At 41.9% G+C, this 15,172-nt stretch overlaps 1 protein-coding gene across 4 annotated transcripts in view; it reads right to left on the minus strand.

The window, feature by feature from the left end:
• The window catches only part of PTPRG (protein tyrosine phosphatase receptor type G), a 749,834-nt gene that overhangs the window by 292,983 nt on the left and 441,679 nt on the right, over positions 1-15,172 (minus strand). For all 4 annotated transcript variants that reach the window (XM_081245085.1, XM_081245083.1, XM_081245084.1 and 1 more), the window contains exon 4: positions 13,306-13,454. In XM_081245085.1, coding sequence (XP_081101211.1) covers positions 13,306-13,454 — 149 coding nt within the window. The remainder of the gene's footprint in view (positions 1-13,305; positions 13,455-15,172) is intronic.

Below are 15,172 nucleotides of genomic sequence, written 5' to 3' on the forward strand. Positions count from 1 at the left end.
ATACCTTAACTCAAATGGAGGAACTTCAGGATTTCAGGCACCTTTGAGATTGACTTGCTGATGTGCAACCATTCAAAGAGGCTGGCCTACTGGAAAGAGGGGGGGCATCACCCCCAGGTTCTACAAATCACTTGTTTTTTTTAACTCCAAATCCAGTGACTGCTTATGTCACAGGATTTTAGTAAACTCTGCAAAGAAGATAGAGCATGTGAGCATCTGAGCACAGGGGAGAGGCATGGTGTTCACAGGAGCATTTTATTGGAATGTAGCATTTTATTGGAACATAGAAAAACAGATGTTCAATCAAGCTTTTCTGTTTAGTTTTGGTTTTTTCATTTACTATTAATTAGGAATGAGTGGAAATCACTTGAACTTGGTTTTGGAAAATTTTTAAATGCCCACTTGATTTTGATGTAAATTCCAGTTGAGATTCTCTCTGCCAGTCTCTCAGGTGGCCTGAAGTCAAGGGGCTTGTTTACCTTACTCACTATGAAATTCCCAAATGCTCATCAGTGTCTGGGTCTCAGTGAACACAGAGGAAGGCACTGGTCTGCGACAGGGTGAGAGTTGGGCAGAGGAGAGGAACCTGGCAACCTCATAACCCTTGGGTCTGGGCACTGGAGAACCCTCTAGTGAATGAGCTGGCAGAGAAATGCAGCACTTAATTCTCAGGGCTCCTGCTTTCATTCATGAATGAAACTGATAATCTCAATCTAAAATTCCCAAAGGCACACCTTTTAACTCTGCTACAGTAATTGCTCATGTACATATTAACAGCTCTCAAAAACCTGGACCTCATTGACTAATTGGGACAATCTGTCTTGTAGCTGTAATGATTCTTAATATAAGAGCTCCACTCCGGAAGAACAGACTTAAAAAGATCATTCTTCTGAGCTGCACGATTCACCCTCAGCCTCGCAGCATGAGGCAACAGAATGAATGTGTTTATTTGGGAGTAACTAATTTATTTGGGCCTTTCACATCCTTAATACAAGAGGTAGTTTGAGGGGAGGATCTGCTTCTTTAAATGTCCTTTTTATGAGCGAATTGTAACTTTTTATCCTTGGGGATTAGACTCCCTTACCCTTTGAACCACTGAGAGGACAAGATGAAGATTCAATATGAGGATGTTGGTTTCTTCATACTTATTACTGCTCACCCTTTTATGGGACGTATCCAGCAGCAGCCAAGATGCAGCAGTGAACATGACAGACAGACCCCTCTCTCCTCCAGAAGCTTACATGCAGCGTATGCGGGTGGGGGAGGGGGAGTGAGTTAATAAACAAGTAAACAGGGCTTCCCTGATGGTGCAGTGGTTAAAAATCTGCCTGCCAATGCAGGGGACAGGGGTTTGGGCCCTGGGCCAGGAAGATCCCACATGCCGCGGAGCAGCTAAGCCCGTGCGCCACAACTACTCAGCCTGTGCTCTAGAGCCTGCGAGCCACAACTACTGAGCCCGTGAGCCACAACTGCTGAAGCTCACCTGCCTAGAGCCCGTGCTCCACAACAAGAGAAGCCACCGCAAAGAGAAGCCACCGCAGTGAGAAGCCCGCACACCGCAACGAAGAGCAGCCCCCTGCTCACCGCAACTAGAGAAAGTCCACGTGCAGCAACGAAGACCCAACACAGCCAAAAATAAATAAATAAAATAAATAAATTTATAAAAAGTAAACAAGTAAGTCAATAAGCAATTTCAAAAAGTGATAGGTGCTGTGAAGAAAATGAAAGTGTGTAACAGGAAATAAAGTGGCCGAGTTGGGAGGGGAGAGAGCATGCAGCTGATAATGGGTTGGATCAGGGAAGCTATGAGAAGGGATAAACAGGGAGAGAATATTCTGGACTGAGGAAGCAGTCAGTGAAAATGGGAGGTCGGGGAGTAGGAGCCAGATCAAGTAGGGCTTTGCAAGGCGAGGCCAGATTTTGGAATTTGTTCAACATGGGATCAGAACCCGGTGGAGGATTTTAAAGAAAAAATGTAATGCAATTCAAGTGTTTACAAGAAAACTTTGGTTACTGGATAAGGAGTGGACTGTTGCAGTGGCAAGATGGACCTGTTAACAAATTATAACACTGGTCAAAGTCAGAGACGGTGATGTGACGGCTTAAACCTGGGTGGAAATAGTGGAAAAGAAAGTAAACGGATGGATTAAGGATCTGTTGCCTCATATGGAAGGAGAGGATTCACACATAATAATAATGGGAACACTGAATAAGCTCTTAGAATGTTCCAGTCCTGCTGAAAGCACTTTACATCTGTTAACTCAAATGAAGCCTTCCAAAATGGGCTTTGTTTTTATCATTGTCATGTTTAATCATTTCCCCACGCTACACTCTTCCCTAGTGTATAGCATATAGTATGTAATCAAAACTGGTATATAATACCTATTACACAAATACAATTTGAATATGACATAGAGATTTAAAAGAATTTTTAAAAACTGAATGGAATGCTATAAAATACTACAGACTGTTCAGTGATCCACAATTTTCTCTCCTCAAATTGTTTTTTTCCTAACCAAGAAATATAAACTTTCTAAGATAACGTCAATATCATACTTCGTCTCGATTAATACGCTCTTCCTTCAAAACAACCAGAATTCAACCTCTTCCCACTGCCCCCATCTCTGGCACATGCCAACATCATCTCTCTTGAAATATTATAATCATCTTCTGACGTCTGTTCCCCACGTGCAAGTGCAGCCAGAAGGATCCTTGTAAAATATAAGCTAGAGAGTGCCGTTCCTCTACTGAGAACATTCCAAGGGCTTCCCATCTGGCCTAGAGTAAAAACTACAGAGCTTCCCATGGTCCACAGGCCTCATATCATCGGAACCTTGACTATTTCGCTGACTTAGTTCCTATCACTCTGCCCTTGCTTGCTCAAGCAGGAGAGGCAGGCTTTTGCCTCGGGGCCCTAGCATCTGCTGAAATGAAGGTCCCTTGGGGCCAGGGCACTTTGTGTCCCATGCAGACAAGGCTCTGTTCATCAACTGAACAAGCAAACACTGTCGATAATTTAGAAACTAGGGAAGAGTGTAAGGAAGTCATTTGAACATTTATATAGACAGCATCCAGACATGGAAAAGGACTCTCTGTGCAATTACCTGACACTGCATGTCCCCGTGTATTCATTCTCTTCGTCATTAGTCTCACAGGAGATACAAATAAGAAGAGTTCCATGGTCACCTGAGTTTGGGAGACTCCCAGTTAAATGAAAATTATGCAGGTTTCTCTACTGGAATATTTCTCAAGAGTTTCACTGTATTAGCTTATTATCAATCTATAAGAGGAAGACATATCATGCAGCATTTCCTAAATGTATCTGACGACGGATCACTTTTTACACAGAGCAATGAGACCCACTAACAAGAATCTAGATAACAGACTAAGGGCATATTTTTCTAAGGGCGCTACCTACATATAGTTATGATATTTCAGCCCACACTTACACCGCCAGAAAATAAATATAAATAAATAAAGTGATGAAAAAAGAGAAAGAAAAAGAAGACAGAGATAGAGACAGGCAAATTCAAAGGCAGAGTCAGCCTGAGTCAGAAGATCATGGGATGGGTTTTCTTTCACTCAGAGCCTTCCTTGATCAGAGAATGGTGAACAATGAAGTGTAAATTAAGAAGATTCCCTGCATACTGAACTTTTTATAAACCAATTAAGTAAAGGTTTTAATAGGGAAATTCAAAAATCGAAGTTCTATCTGTATAGAAAGAGCTGGGATTTAGAAGTTATTTTACTATTAACCCAAGTATCTTTCATGTATTAATCTGAGTTTTTTTTACAGCCCTGTCTTCTAAGATATCCTCAAACATTTAAGAGATAACGTTTTATTTTTTTAACTAAAATAGGGTTTTGGTAACTTTGTCCAGCTGGTCTCTGTATATCGCAGGAAATGTACCCAGAGGAATATCTGTGCTGCACACAGTGCCAGGCCATACAATCCGGAGACAGAAGGTTTAGGAATCCATTCCCATCCCATTAAAGTGGGGGCACTATAAAATTCTATGCTGGGGGTTTAAAGGAGAGAGAGGAAATAGACTTCCTTTCAATCTTGACTTCTTTCTATTCCTTATAAATCTCTCCAACTGTCTCTTCTGAGTGATGCTGGCACTACAGAACTTCCTAAAGGCTTTAGATTTAAGATGGCTTGAAATCTTCCTGCTCAAATTTTGACAGGACAAAAGAAAAGTGGAGGTGTGGGGTGTGTTTCTGAGCCAGATGCCCATAAATCCTCTTGACCTGAACTTACAATACATCTGATCTGGCCGCCTGAGGTCCATCCCTGCCCTCAGGGCACAAAGGTCTCCCTAACCAGCTTTATGTGGCTTCCCCAGCCTGCAAATGGATTCTGAGAAGAACAGTGTTCAAGGCCTCAGGAACGCATGTTGTGAAAATAAATAATGGGAAACAACCTGAAAGCTTATAAAGGAAAAAGAGAAAACCTGTATCACATCCAGTGGAAGGCTCTTCAACAACCAAGTCAGACTCCAATATAAAAGTGAACTACTGATTATATTTTTTTCTGTTGGAAGAGAAAAAGTGTAAAAATTACCACAGATTCAGCATAAAGATTCCTCTTAGAGAATTTGTTAGTCTTTTGGCTAGTTTATTATCTAAATTTTGTTATTGAGGTCTGGAACCCTTAAGTCTGACACATTTCAGGTACAGTAGCCACAAGCTGTATGTGGATCTTGAGCCTCTGAAGTGCAGCCAGCCAGTCTGACTCGGGATGTGCTCTAAGTGTAAAAAGGACACCGATTTCAAAGACAGTACAAAAAAAAATGTAAAATATCTCAGTAATAACTTTTAATCTTGATTACATGTTGAAATAGAAAATTTTAATATATTTGGGTAAAAATAATAGATGATTAAAATTGTAACAATGATTATTATTGTATAATATAAATTGTATAGAATAAAATGAATTATTAAAGTCACGTCTTTCTTTTTACCTCTTGTAAGGTGGCTAACCGAAAATTTTAAATTACAATGTATGGCTCACATTCTATTTCCCATCAGACAGCGTTGCTCTTGACATGAAAATAAAAAATAGACTGAAATGGTCAAGCCAGATAAAACATGTAGTATTTGCTACAGGTACCTCTACCCAAAGAGTTGATGGCATTTTCTGTTCCCTTTACTTCTCCTCTTTGTATGATTTACTACTGGCTCAGCCATCTTTGAACATTTGAAGCCCTTTGATTTTTTTTTTTTCCCCTCTCCTGTTACACAATAAACAGTGGTTAAGATTACAACAAAAGGGCTTCCCTGGTGGCGCAGTGGTTGAGAGTCCGCCTGCTGATGCAGAGGACACAGGTTCGTGCCCCGGTCTGGGAAGATCCCACATGCCGCGGAGCGGCTGGGCCCGTGAGCCATGGCTGCTGAGCCTGCGCGTCCGGAGCCTGTGCTCCGCAACGGGAGAGGCCACAACAGTGAGAGGCCCACGTACCGCAAAAAAAAAAAAAAAAAAAAAAAAAGATTGCAACAAAATTATTTCTACTGCATTGGTCATTCTAAAAACAACCTATAGTGATGACAAGAAAAACAATGAAATAACTTATCAAATAAAATGAATGCTAGTTAAGATTTTGGAGACAGAGGAACCCAGATTCTGGAGTACTAATAGTAAACCTCAGCCGAGCCACTTAGCGTCCCTGAAGCTCAGTTGTGCCATCTGTAAGAAGGGTAAAATAAGAGCACCTCTTTTATAAGGCTGGTGAGAAAATTAAACTGGGTGAGATCTGAAACATTCCAGACATAGGTAATGCTTATTAAATGGTGTCTACAGTATCATGTTACAATCACAACCACCAGCGAGACAGGCTGGGACCTGGGACCCTTTATGGCAGTGCTTGCTCCGGGACAAACGTCTCCTCAAGCAACAAAATACAAAGAAACGATAAGGGTCTAGAAAATGACTTCACGCATGCAGCAGTCCCAGTCGGGGAAATTATGAACAATAAGATACCAAAGGGCCAAAAACCAACTGCCATTTCTGAGATGCAAGAGCAAGAGCAGGGTATTGCATATGATCCCTGTAGACAGCACCACCGAGGGGGCAGGCAGACCACCAACGCCACCCCTCCAGCCCGATCAGCCACCCCCCTGCCCTCACCCCATTTAAGGAACCAGCCTGACCTCCTTGGGCTCCCTCAGCATGAGTCCCAGTAAAGTCTTGCCTGAATCACTCACGTGGCCTCTTATCAATTTCTATTCATTCAAGAGTCCAAGGACCCGAGTCGGTAACACCAGCACCACCCTCCAACACCACCACGGCCCCCCTAAGCCTGCTTTTTGGTTATACAAGGTCCCCCTCGCCCACCCATGGGGTCTTCAAGTTTCTATATTGAGAATACCTCCAATTTAACCAAGTTTCTTTTCAGAGAGGGCCATCTGCTCATCTGAGATTCTCCGTACGATCCAATCAGTTACCAGCACCCCACATGTTGGTGACACACCATCAAACAGTCCTGAGCCAAGTTCACATCTCAGGATGACTGTGTGTGATGAGGACTGTCAGACATCACGAAGGGACCAAGGCTGCTTCCGCCTCACAAAACCCACTCTCTGGCTTTGTACAATCAGGCGTGCACTTCTCCACTGAGCATACTCTGAGTGCTGCGGCCTCCTCAAATGTTCTTCTTAATCAACACAGGACACACACATCAAAAATCAGCCAGATGGAAATTAAATATTTCCCTAGTTAAGGATGAAACATTCTGCTCTTAAATGGAATCTTTATTTCAATAAAGTCATTAATTAAATTCCAACCAATTCCTTTGCCATTTGACGGAACCCTCCAGAGAAAAACACCGTTGGCTACACCACAGAATAGCCAACACTAGATGACCAGGTAATAATCTCTTTAACATTTCCTATGTTCCATGAGTGGGCAGGACAGGAAACCAGGCCCTGTCTTGAGCTCTATCGACTTAGGACTCTCTGTGCACAAAGCAACTTTTCAGAGAAACTGTAACAATGGAAGGAATTTACATAAAGTACAAGGCAGGCCAAAAGAAAAGTGTGATATTGCAAAAGTTATTATTTTTTTAAATTTATTTTATTTTATTTATTTTATTTTTGGCTGCGTTGGGTCTTTGTTGCTGCACACGGGCTTTCTCTAGCTGTGGCGAGTGGGGGCCACTCTTCCTTGTGGTGCGCAGGCTTCTCATTGCAGTGGCTTCTCTTGTTGCAGAGCACGGGCTCTAGGCGCACGGGCTTAGGTATTTGCGGCACGCAGGCTCAGTCGTTGTGGCTCGCGGCTCTAGAGCGCAGGCTTAGTAGTTGCGGAGTATAGGCCCAGCTGCTCCACGGCATGTGGGATCTGCCCGGACCAGGGCTCGAACCCGTGTCCCCTGCATTGGCAGGTGGATTCTTAACCACTGCGTCACCAGGGAATCCCACAAAAGTTATTTTTATTTTTAATTTTTAAATTATTTATTTATTTATTTTTGCGGTACGCAGGCCTCTCACTGTTGTGGCCTCTCCCGTTGCGGAACACAGGCCCTGGACGCGCAAGCTCAGCGGCCATGGCTCATGGGCCCAGCCGCTCTGCAGCATGTGGGATCCTCCCAGACCGGGGCACGAATCCGTGTCCCCTGCATCGGCAGGTGGACTCTCAACCACTGAGCCACCAGGGAAGCTCCCGAATAACTTTAATAGAAAAAGTCTCAATCTTCCTTCAATGACAATGACTTCCTTCAATTAGTTTTCTCTAATGACAAAGCAAGATAGTATTGAGTTCAGAGACACCAAACAGTTGTTTTGTGAACAAGCCTTCTTGGTTTTATAGTTTTCAAAATAATGGAAATCCAAATCATGATTGGTGTTCTCTGAAAACATTTATTAGAACAGGACTCCATGTCTTACAAGGAATATGGATTAAAGGAGGACAGGAGAAAGCTATGAACCTCATTTCCAAAAGAGTGATGTTGTTGACTTACACTGGTCACGTGAGTTTGGAAAAACACTGATTTAAATACAGTCAAACAGATTTCCTCAATGGAGGACTTCTAAAAGCCTTTGGTATGCCAATGCATAAAGTAAATCTTCAAGAAGGCATTTCATACGGCAACCTTTATTTCCAGCAGAAAGGCGGGGATACATGAAAGAGCGCCAGGCAAACTGCACTCATCCGCCTTAGTCCTGTTCTAGAGTGTCACTCCACTGACGCCAGGACTCAATGTGGCAGCTCGATCCCTGGCTGGATTGGTCCACATCTGAGTTACACAGTACCTGCCATGCTTGCGTGAATGGAGAGAGGGTGACACGGGGTGAGGCCTCTGCGTGTGTCACAAGTGCATAAGCTCACCTGGGAGAAGGAAGGCAGATGCAGGTCACCTGGACATAACCTAGGGGTCCAGTGCAAGACAACCATCTAACCGGAATGTGACAGAAGCACTGGAAGAACCAAGATCCAGTTCACAAAATGAAAAGCAAATCATTAGTCTGACTCTAGGTAGGAAGGTAGGGGCTGGACAGACAGGAGGGAATACAGAGCAGGTGAAAGTAACATACCCACAGACGTGGATACTGAAGGCAAATGCAGGCTCAAACAGAATGTTCAATGGGAACCAATCACAGAACAAGTTCAGCCTAACACTAGCAACTTCTTGTCCCCTGGACAAACCTTAACTTTGACTAAGAATGTTGTACAATACCAGGACAGAGCAGAGAGCAGGATGAGAGTAGTACCCAGACATATCTAGCCCAGCAGGGAGACAAATAATTCAGTGTGCTTCTGTCATGGGTGGTAATAACCTATGCTCTTTGGAACATAAACAAGCAGTGCCAGACTATGGACCCAGTTTTTAAAACACAGGTCCATAAATCCTTTAATGAAATCTCAAAAGCCTCCAAGATCAAAGATGTTCTGTTATTATTGATATTTATGGTGCAAAAACTAATTCAGTAGTAAAATCTGATGTGGAGAGATGTGAAGCTATGTTGAATACTGATATTTCCCCCTTAGTGTGAATATTCATCCGCATGCTGCAGAAATATGAATGCATTCAAGGGGTATAGTCCCAGACCCCACTATGTGTCTTCTGTAAATATATAAGGCATATATGCACCATCATGCCTTTCTAAAAAAGATTCTGAATTCTAAAACATCTGGCCTCAAGGGTCTCAGCTAAGGGACTGCAGACCTGTACCATATGGTAGTGTGTGCATGGTATATATTAGGAAAAATGTATTTTCTTCTACTCACTTGCTAAGATGCTCTAAACTGAGCTGAAATGAACCAGCTGTGAGTTTCACTGGAAAGGGCACACACAATTAATTTGGATCATTTAAGCTTATTGAAGACTTCAACTCATAAAGCACCAGTAAGTCTGGATCAACAACTCCTGGATCTCTTATTGTAATAAACAAGATTTTAATTACCTCAGACAACAAGCATGCAATGAACCTCTACCTTAATGGAGCTCTCAGAGGGTTTTATCTGGAGGTTTCTCTTTGCACTACCTCCAACTTCAGTTATAAGTGGAAATACCGTATGATTCAATTCCTATTAGTGTTACATGAACCCTTATTTAAAACAGGGAATAAGTGTGGGGTAGGGAGAATATTTAGGATAGGGTAGTAGCCGTCACAGATAACTGTGGTTGGACAGATAATACAAAGAGGAGTGGCCACAGAAGAACTCAAACAGGACTACTATTTTAATCACAGGAATATTTTGAGCCTTTTGACTTTAAGGATGCTTAATCACAGCTGCAAAGTCCCTTTTGCCATGTAAAGTAATAAATACATTCACAATTTTCAGGAATTAGTGAGTGGACATTTTTGGGGGGAGGGGTATTATCCTACCTATCAAAATCCCCATTGATCTCTCTTTACTCCTTAAATGTACCAAGTATCACCTGTCTCAGGGCCTTTGCACACCCCTGTTCTATGGGCAGGCTCCAATTAATCTTTTCCCTCTTGATAAATATCTGTCTCCACCAAGGTCTTCTGTCTCATGACAAAATGTCCCTCTCCTTCAGAGGCTATATCACAACTGATATTACACAGCTGTTTATGTGACTCTTTGGTCAATTTCTGTGTCATGACTAGAGTGTAAATATCTTGAGGGTGGGACTCTCTTTCTTCTTCAGCTTTGTAACCCAGCAACCACATGACAGAAGGCACTCAAGAAAAATTTGCTGCTAGACAAGAGATAAAGCTGAATAATAGGAGGTGAGTGCCTCTGAGGATCCAAAGTGGGTCTAGTCTTCTAGCCTTGTCATCTGATTCCAACTTTCTTTTCTAATTTTTACTGAGCTGTAAAGAATGCTGCTATTGAAAGACTTTTGTTTTGTTTTCACAAGGACATTTATTTTTCTACTAGACTGCATGTTTTTAAGTATAGGAACTACAAGGCTGAGTCCAGGATTTCAGCCAGGAAAGTGTGGAGACGTTTAATTTCTGAATGTGTACAAAGTTGTTGTAGATGACCTCAAAGAATTCCTGGGAAGCAGCAAAACCTACAAAGTTGGGTTTGTTGCAATTTACCCTCAGGGAGCAGATCCAGAGTCTTGTGGGGCATATGCTTAAAACTCAACCTGCAGCACTGGAGCACCGAGGGAACTGGTAAAATACCCAAGGTCATGACTTTATCCCAAATGGAATCTAAAGGAACCAGGACCAGCAATGCTCTGACCCATTAAGCAAAGTACATTTCCTCTCCAAAAGCTGCAAGAGGATGGAACAACTTTGCCGTGAGTCTTCTTTATTTAAATCTACTTTAAATGATGCCACATGAGTACAGGAAGGCTGGATCCCACTAAACATACTGCATTCTCTACCCTAGAGTGTCCCAATAGTGACATGTTGGCTGGATAATTCTTTGTGGTGGGGCTGTCCTATGAACTGGGATGTTGAGCATCATCCCTGGCCTCTATCCACGAGACGCTGGTAGCATATCAATGCCCACAACAGTGACAACCAGAAACGTCCCCAGAAAACACGTAATGTCCTCTGAGGGGGAGGATACTGTCTCTAGTTGAGAACCAATGCTGTATTCTACCAATCCCATCCCAATCTTCCACAATGACTCTTCTCTGACTCTATATAAAATAAATAATGTCCCCAACGCTGATAAATTACTAGATGGTACATTATAATTTTCTCACTTTCATTTTAATTTCTTGAAAAGCAGTGTAGTTATGTGGAAAGACATAAACCAAGTCTGAGATGTTCAAACAGTGTAAAAATCTCAGGGAGAGCTGGTGTTAATAAAGAACTCAAATAAAACAATTGAACATATCACAGACACGTCTTCCGCAAAAGTGAGCAACTTTTCTGTGCATACTTTAAAGTTAAATTTGCTCCCGTTACTTTTGATCTCTGAAATTCAAGTTCCTCCAAATACAACCACTAAGTAATTCAACATGTTTATCACATTAGAAAAAACAATAACAAGCTATGAACCAGATGGGCTTCAATGAAGCACCCAATTAATATAGGCAGCCTCACCATCTGACATGACTTAGAAGAAATAAATTCAAATCGTTTGGTCAAAAATAAGTCTGGGCATTGTAGCTGCCATTTCTAATTAGTTTCTAAATTTCATGGCCGTCTTTGAGTAAAAAAACTAAATGCATTTAAAGTAATAAGTTTTCAAAAGAATACGCATCTAGTCTATTCATTTTTCCAGACTCAAATAGGAGGAGGAGACACAGGCTTTAGGGACTGTGATTAGGAATGAGGCAGAAGTTCCCAGTTCCTTCCTCCAGAGTTTTTCTTTTCCAAGGCAGCTGCCAAATTAAGTTTTCAAACTTTCAAGCACAGGTCTTTTGTCCGGAACAACATTAACTAAACAAATGGCCACCCATTTCTGGGATAAAGAAGCTTTAGAGCAAAGCTAGCTAGGCACAAATTTTCCCTTCAGCGACACTGCCAATGGGAACTGGCCGGCAGGAACAAAAGAGAAACCCCAAACTTAAAAATCTGATCAACTTGGCTTCTAGGAATCAAGTTTTCCAAGTACAAATCAAGCTAAGATTTCTAAGAAATGATTCATTCAACATAAAAGGAGAAAGAGAGCCCATTAAGTAGAAACTTTAATGTGACTAGGACAGGAAGTCCCAAGGATAGAGGAATCCTAATATGGGAAGAATTCTTGATACTGTGAATTTGTCAGCTCAACAAGAAAAAAATATGCAGCACTTTCTCAGAATGGTGATCTCTGGTTTCTCAGGCAATCATGGATAAGAAACAAATCGATACGTGAATACAAGCATCTATAAACAAAGAAATACTATTGATTTTCTCCTCTTAAAGGGATTTTTCACCTAAGTTCAAGGTTGTCTAAAGGGTCCACGAACGGGCTTGAGGAGTGAGGGTGAGTGATGAAACCCTACAGATTATGCACAAATCTGTGTGTACATACATGTATTTTTCTCTATGGAGGAGGATCGAAAGTATTCATCAGATGACCCAAGTAGGTCATGACTTACTGAAGTCACAGAACACTAGGAGCTGCCACTCCATGTTTGAGTACAACCACAGGCTTCGGTACAAACCCTCTCAGTTCTACAAATCTGTAAAGCTTACCACGTGGGCACCCAAACAATCAACAAATATGTCTGTCGCAAAGAAAGAATATTCACATCCTGATCATGATTAAAGGTACAAAAATAAGGTTAGCAATGGAACAGATGTGTTGTACCCACCAAAGATTAAAAAAGGAGTTTGGAAACAAGCTCCCTCCCTCAGTCGCCAAAAAGATACACATGACCTACTGCACCACCCGTTCTTCACGGATCTTTGAGAAAACTGACTCAGAGGAGGTAAAATGTCAATCCCGCAAAGTTAACAGCGAGTCATACGACCAACGGCCACAGCCTCCTTCTCAACAGCGTGGACAGCACACAAACCTTAAAGCAGCTTCCCTACTGAGAGATGATTCTGAGTCCTCTTCACATATCAGTTACCTTTTCTCTTTTCTAAAGGGTGAAAACGAAGTGGCCAGAGTTTCGTACAGAACGTCACTTTGGAAAGCAGGGTTTCAGAAAGGACAGGGCAAAGAAGCCGTGTCGAATGAAACCAAGGGCCCGAAATCATCTACCAGGGGTGAGTCTACTCAAACCACGATGTCCACAAGTTCTACATGCTTCACCCGTTAAACAAAGATGAGGAACTTGAGGATGGCTATCCAGCTGTCATGCTGTATATAAAAGATTTCCAGAGACAAAGGCAGGGACGGTACAAGTTTGATTCGCAAGACGACTGGGGGTAAAGACAAAGCATCTCTTTAATGTCAAGACCCAAAGCACAGCTGCCCCTGACATCTCAAGTTTCTCTCACCTCCACAGGGAACCGCCTGCTGTTGATGCTGTGTTCAGAGCCTGCAGAACCATTGCTGTGGCCCCAGTGAAATTCCACCTTCTCAGCTTTGAATCTGCCAGGAAGGCCAGCACCGCTGACAAAATAGTCGTCTTTCAGTAGGATGGCAACTGTGTAAAGCAGAAGGGAAACAACAATGAGTTTCAAAACCACACTTGAAAGATTTCTCCTGTTGCTTCAAATAAAAGTTCATGATTACATGATGGGAATTATTTCCCATATACCTGTTAGAAAGCAAGTCAAAAACAGTCTGAATAAATTAGCACATTCTAGCTGCAGAATGCTCTCAAGAGCCAGTTGACTCTAACTCATGAAAATTCCCAGAGAATGGTCTCAGAATTTCTTAACCATTTCACAGTTGGAAAAACAAACAAACAAACAAACAAAAAACAGACAATGATAGAGTAAGTGGCTCTGAATCAGGGTCTCCTAACTCTGCTTGATGATCAAAATTATTTTTCTTTCTTTCTTTTCTTTTTTTTTGTGGTACATGGGCCTCTCACTGTTGTGGCCTCTCCCGTTGTGGAGCACAGGCTCCAGACGCGCAGGCTCAGCGGCCATGGTTCACGGGCCCAGCCGCTCCGCGGCATGTGGGATCCTCCCGGACCGGGGCACGAACTCGCGTCCCCTGCATTGGCAGGCGGACACTCAACCACTGTGCCACCAGGGAAGCCCTATTTTTCTTTTTTAAACACTGATTCCTGGGGCTATCCCAAGATTCAAGGTCTGGAATGAGATGGGAAATATACATATAAGTCAGATGCAGAAGACATGTTTCTTTGATCAGAAAACTTAAGCAAGGTGCCAGGAAATAAAATTTGTAGGTTCTACCAATATTAAGGAAATGACAGTGGGAAGACAGCTGGGATTGGGAGATGTCTTCGTATTTGATAATGGTGTCCAGGAAAGTATAGTGAAAATTCTACTCATTAAGTCACTCAAATAACTGCAGGTAAGTAGATTTACTTCACTATTTATTTTAATCCTAAGCGCAAGAAAATTTTGCTTAGCCCACCCAGAAGAACACATAAGAAGTCCTTAACATAGAAAACCTCAATCAATTCAAATCCTAAATTTCAAAATCACATCTCTCTTCCTTGAAACATGGAAAAGAGAAATCAAGAATAAATAACTTGGGCTTATACTACCAGAAAAATTATTTTTCCAAAAGGAATGTAATATCCAAGTGGATGAAAAAGAGATTTTATTTTATAAGTCATATATTCCCCCCCCTTTTTTGTTGTTGTCTAAAGTGAATTCATTCATTCATTTAACAAACACTTATTGGTTGGTGAATACGCATAACGCTCCAACCAACATACTAAATGGCCTGTGATCGGAAGCTAAGCTCACTTAAGGCAGGGAAAAGCTTTCATATCCTCATTGTCTCCTCTTCCTAAAGAGATGCCAGTTCAAGCCTTAGAGAGAAATCCTGCATGAAAATTAGGTCTCCATAAAAGATAGGGACTAGACTAATGACCCATTTCTAAAACAAGTGCAATTAGTTTCAGCACTTCTCTGTAAAAAGGGAAGCATAGCTAGTGGGAAGCAGCCGCATAGCACAGGGAGATCAGCTCGGTGCTTTGTGTCCACCTAGAGGGGTGGGATAGGGAGGGTGGGAGGGAGGGAGATGCAAGAGGGAGGAGATATGGGGATATATATATATATATATATATATATATATATGTATATATGTATAGCTGATTCACTTTGTTATAAAGCAGAAACTAACACACCACTGTAAAGAAATTATACTCCAATAAAGATGTTAAAAAAAAAAAGAGCAAGTGACGGAAACCTGCTTGTAATAATCCCTTTTTACTGCATT

This window comes from Mesoplodon bidens (genome assembly GCF_964165515.1).
Source record: "Mesoplodon bidens genome assembly, chromosome: 10".
Taxonomy (NCBI): domain Eukaryota; kingdom Metazoa; phylum Chordata; class Mammalia; order Artiodactyla; family Ziphiidae; genus Mesoplodon; species Mesoplodon bidens.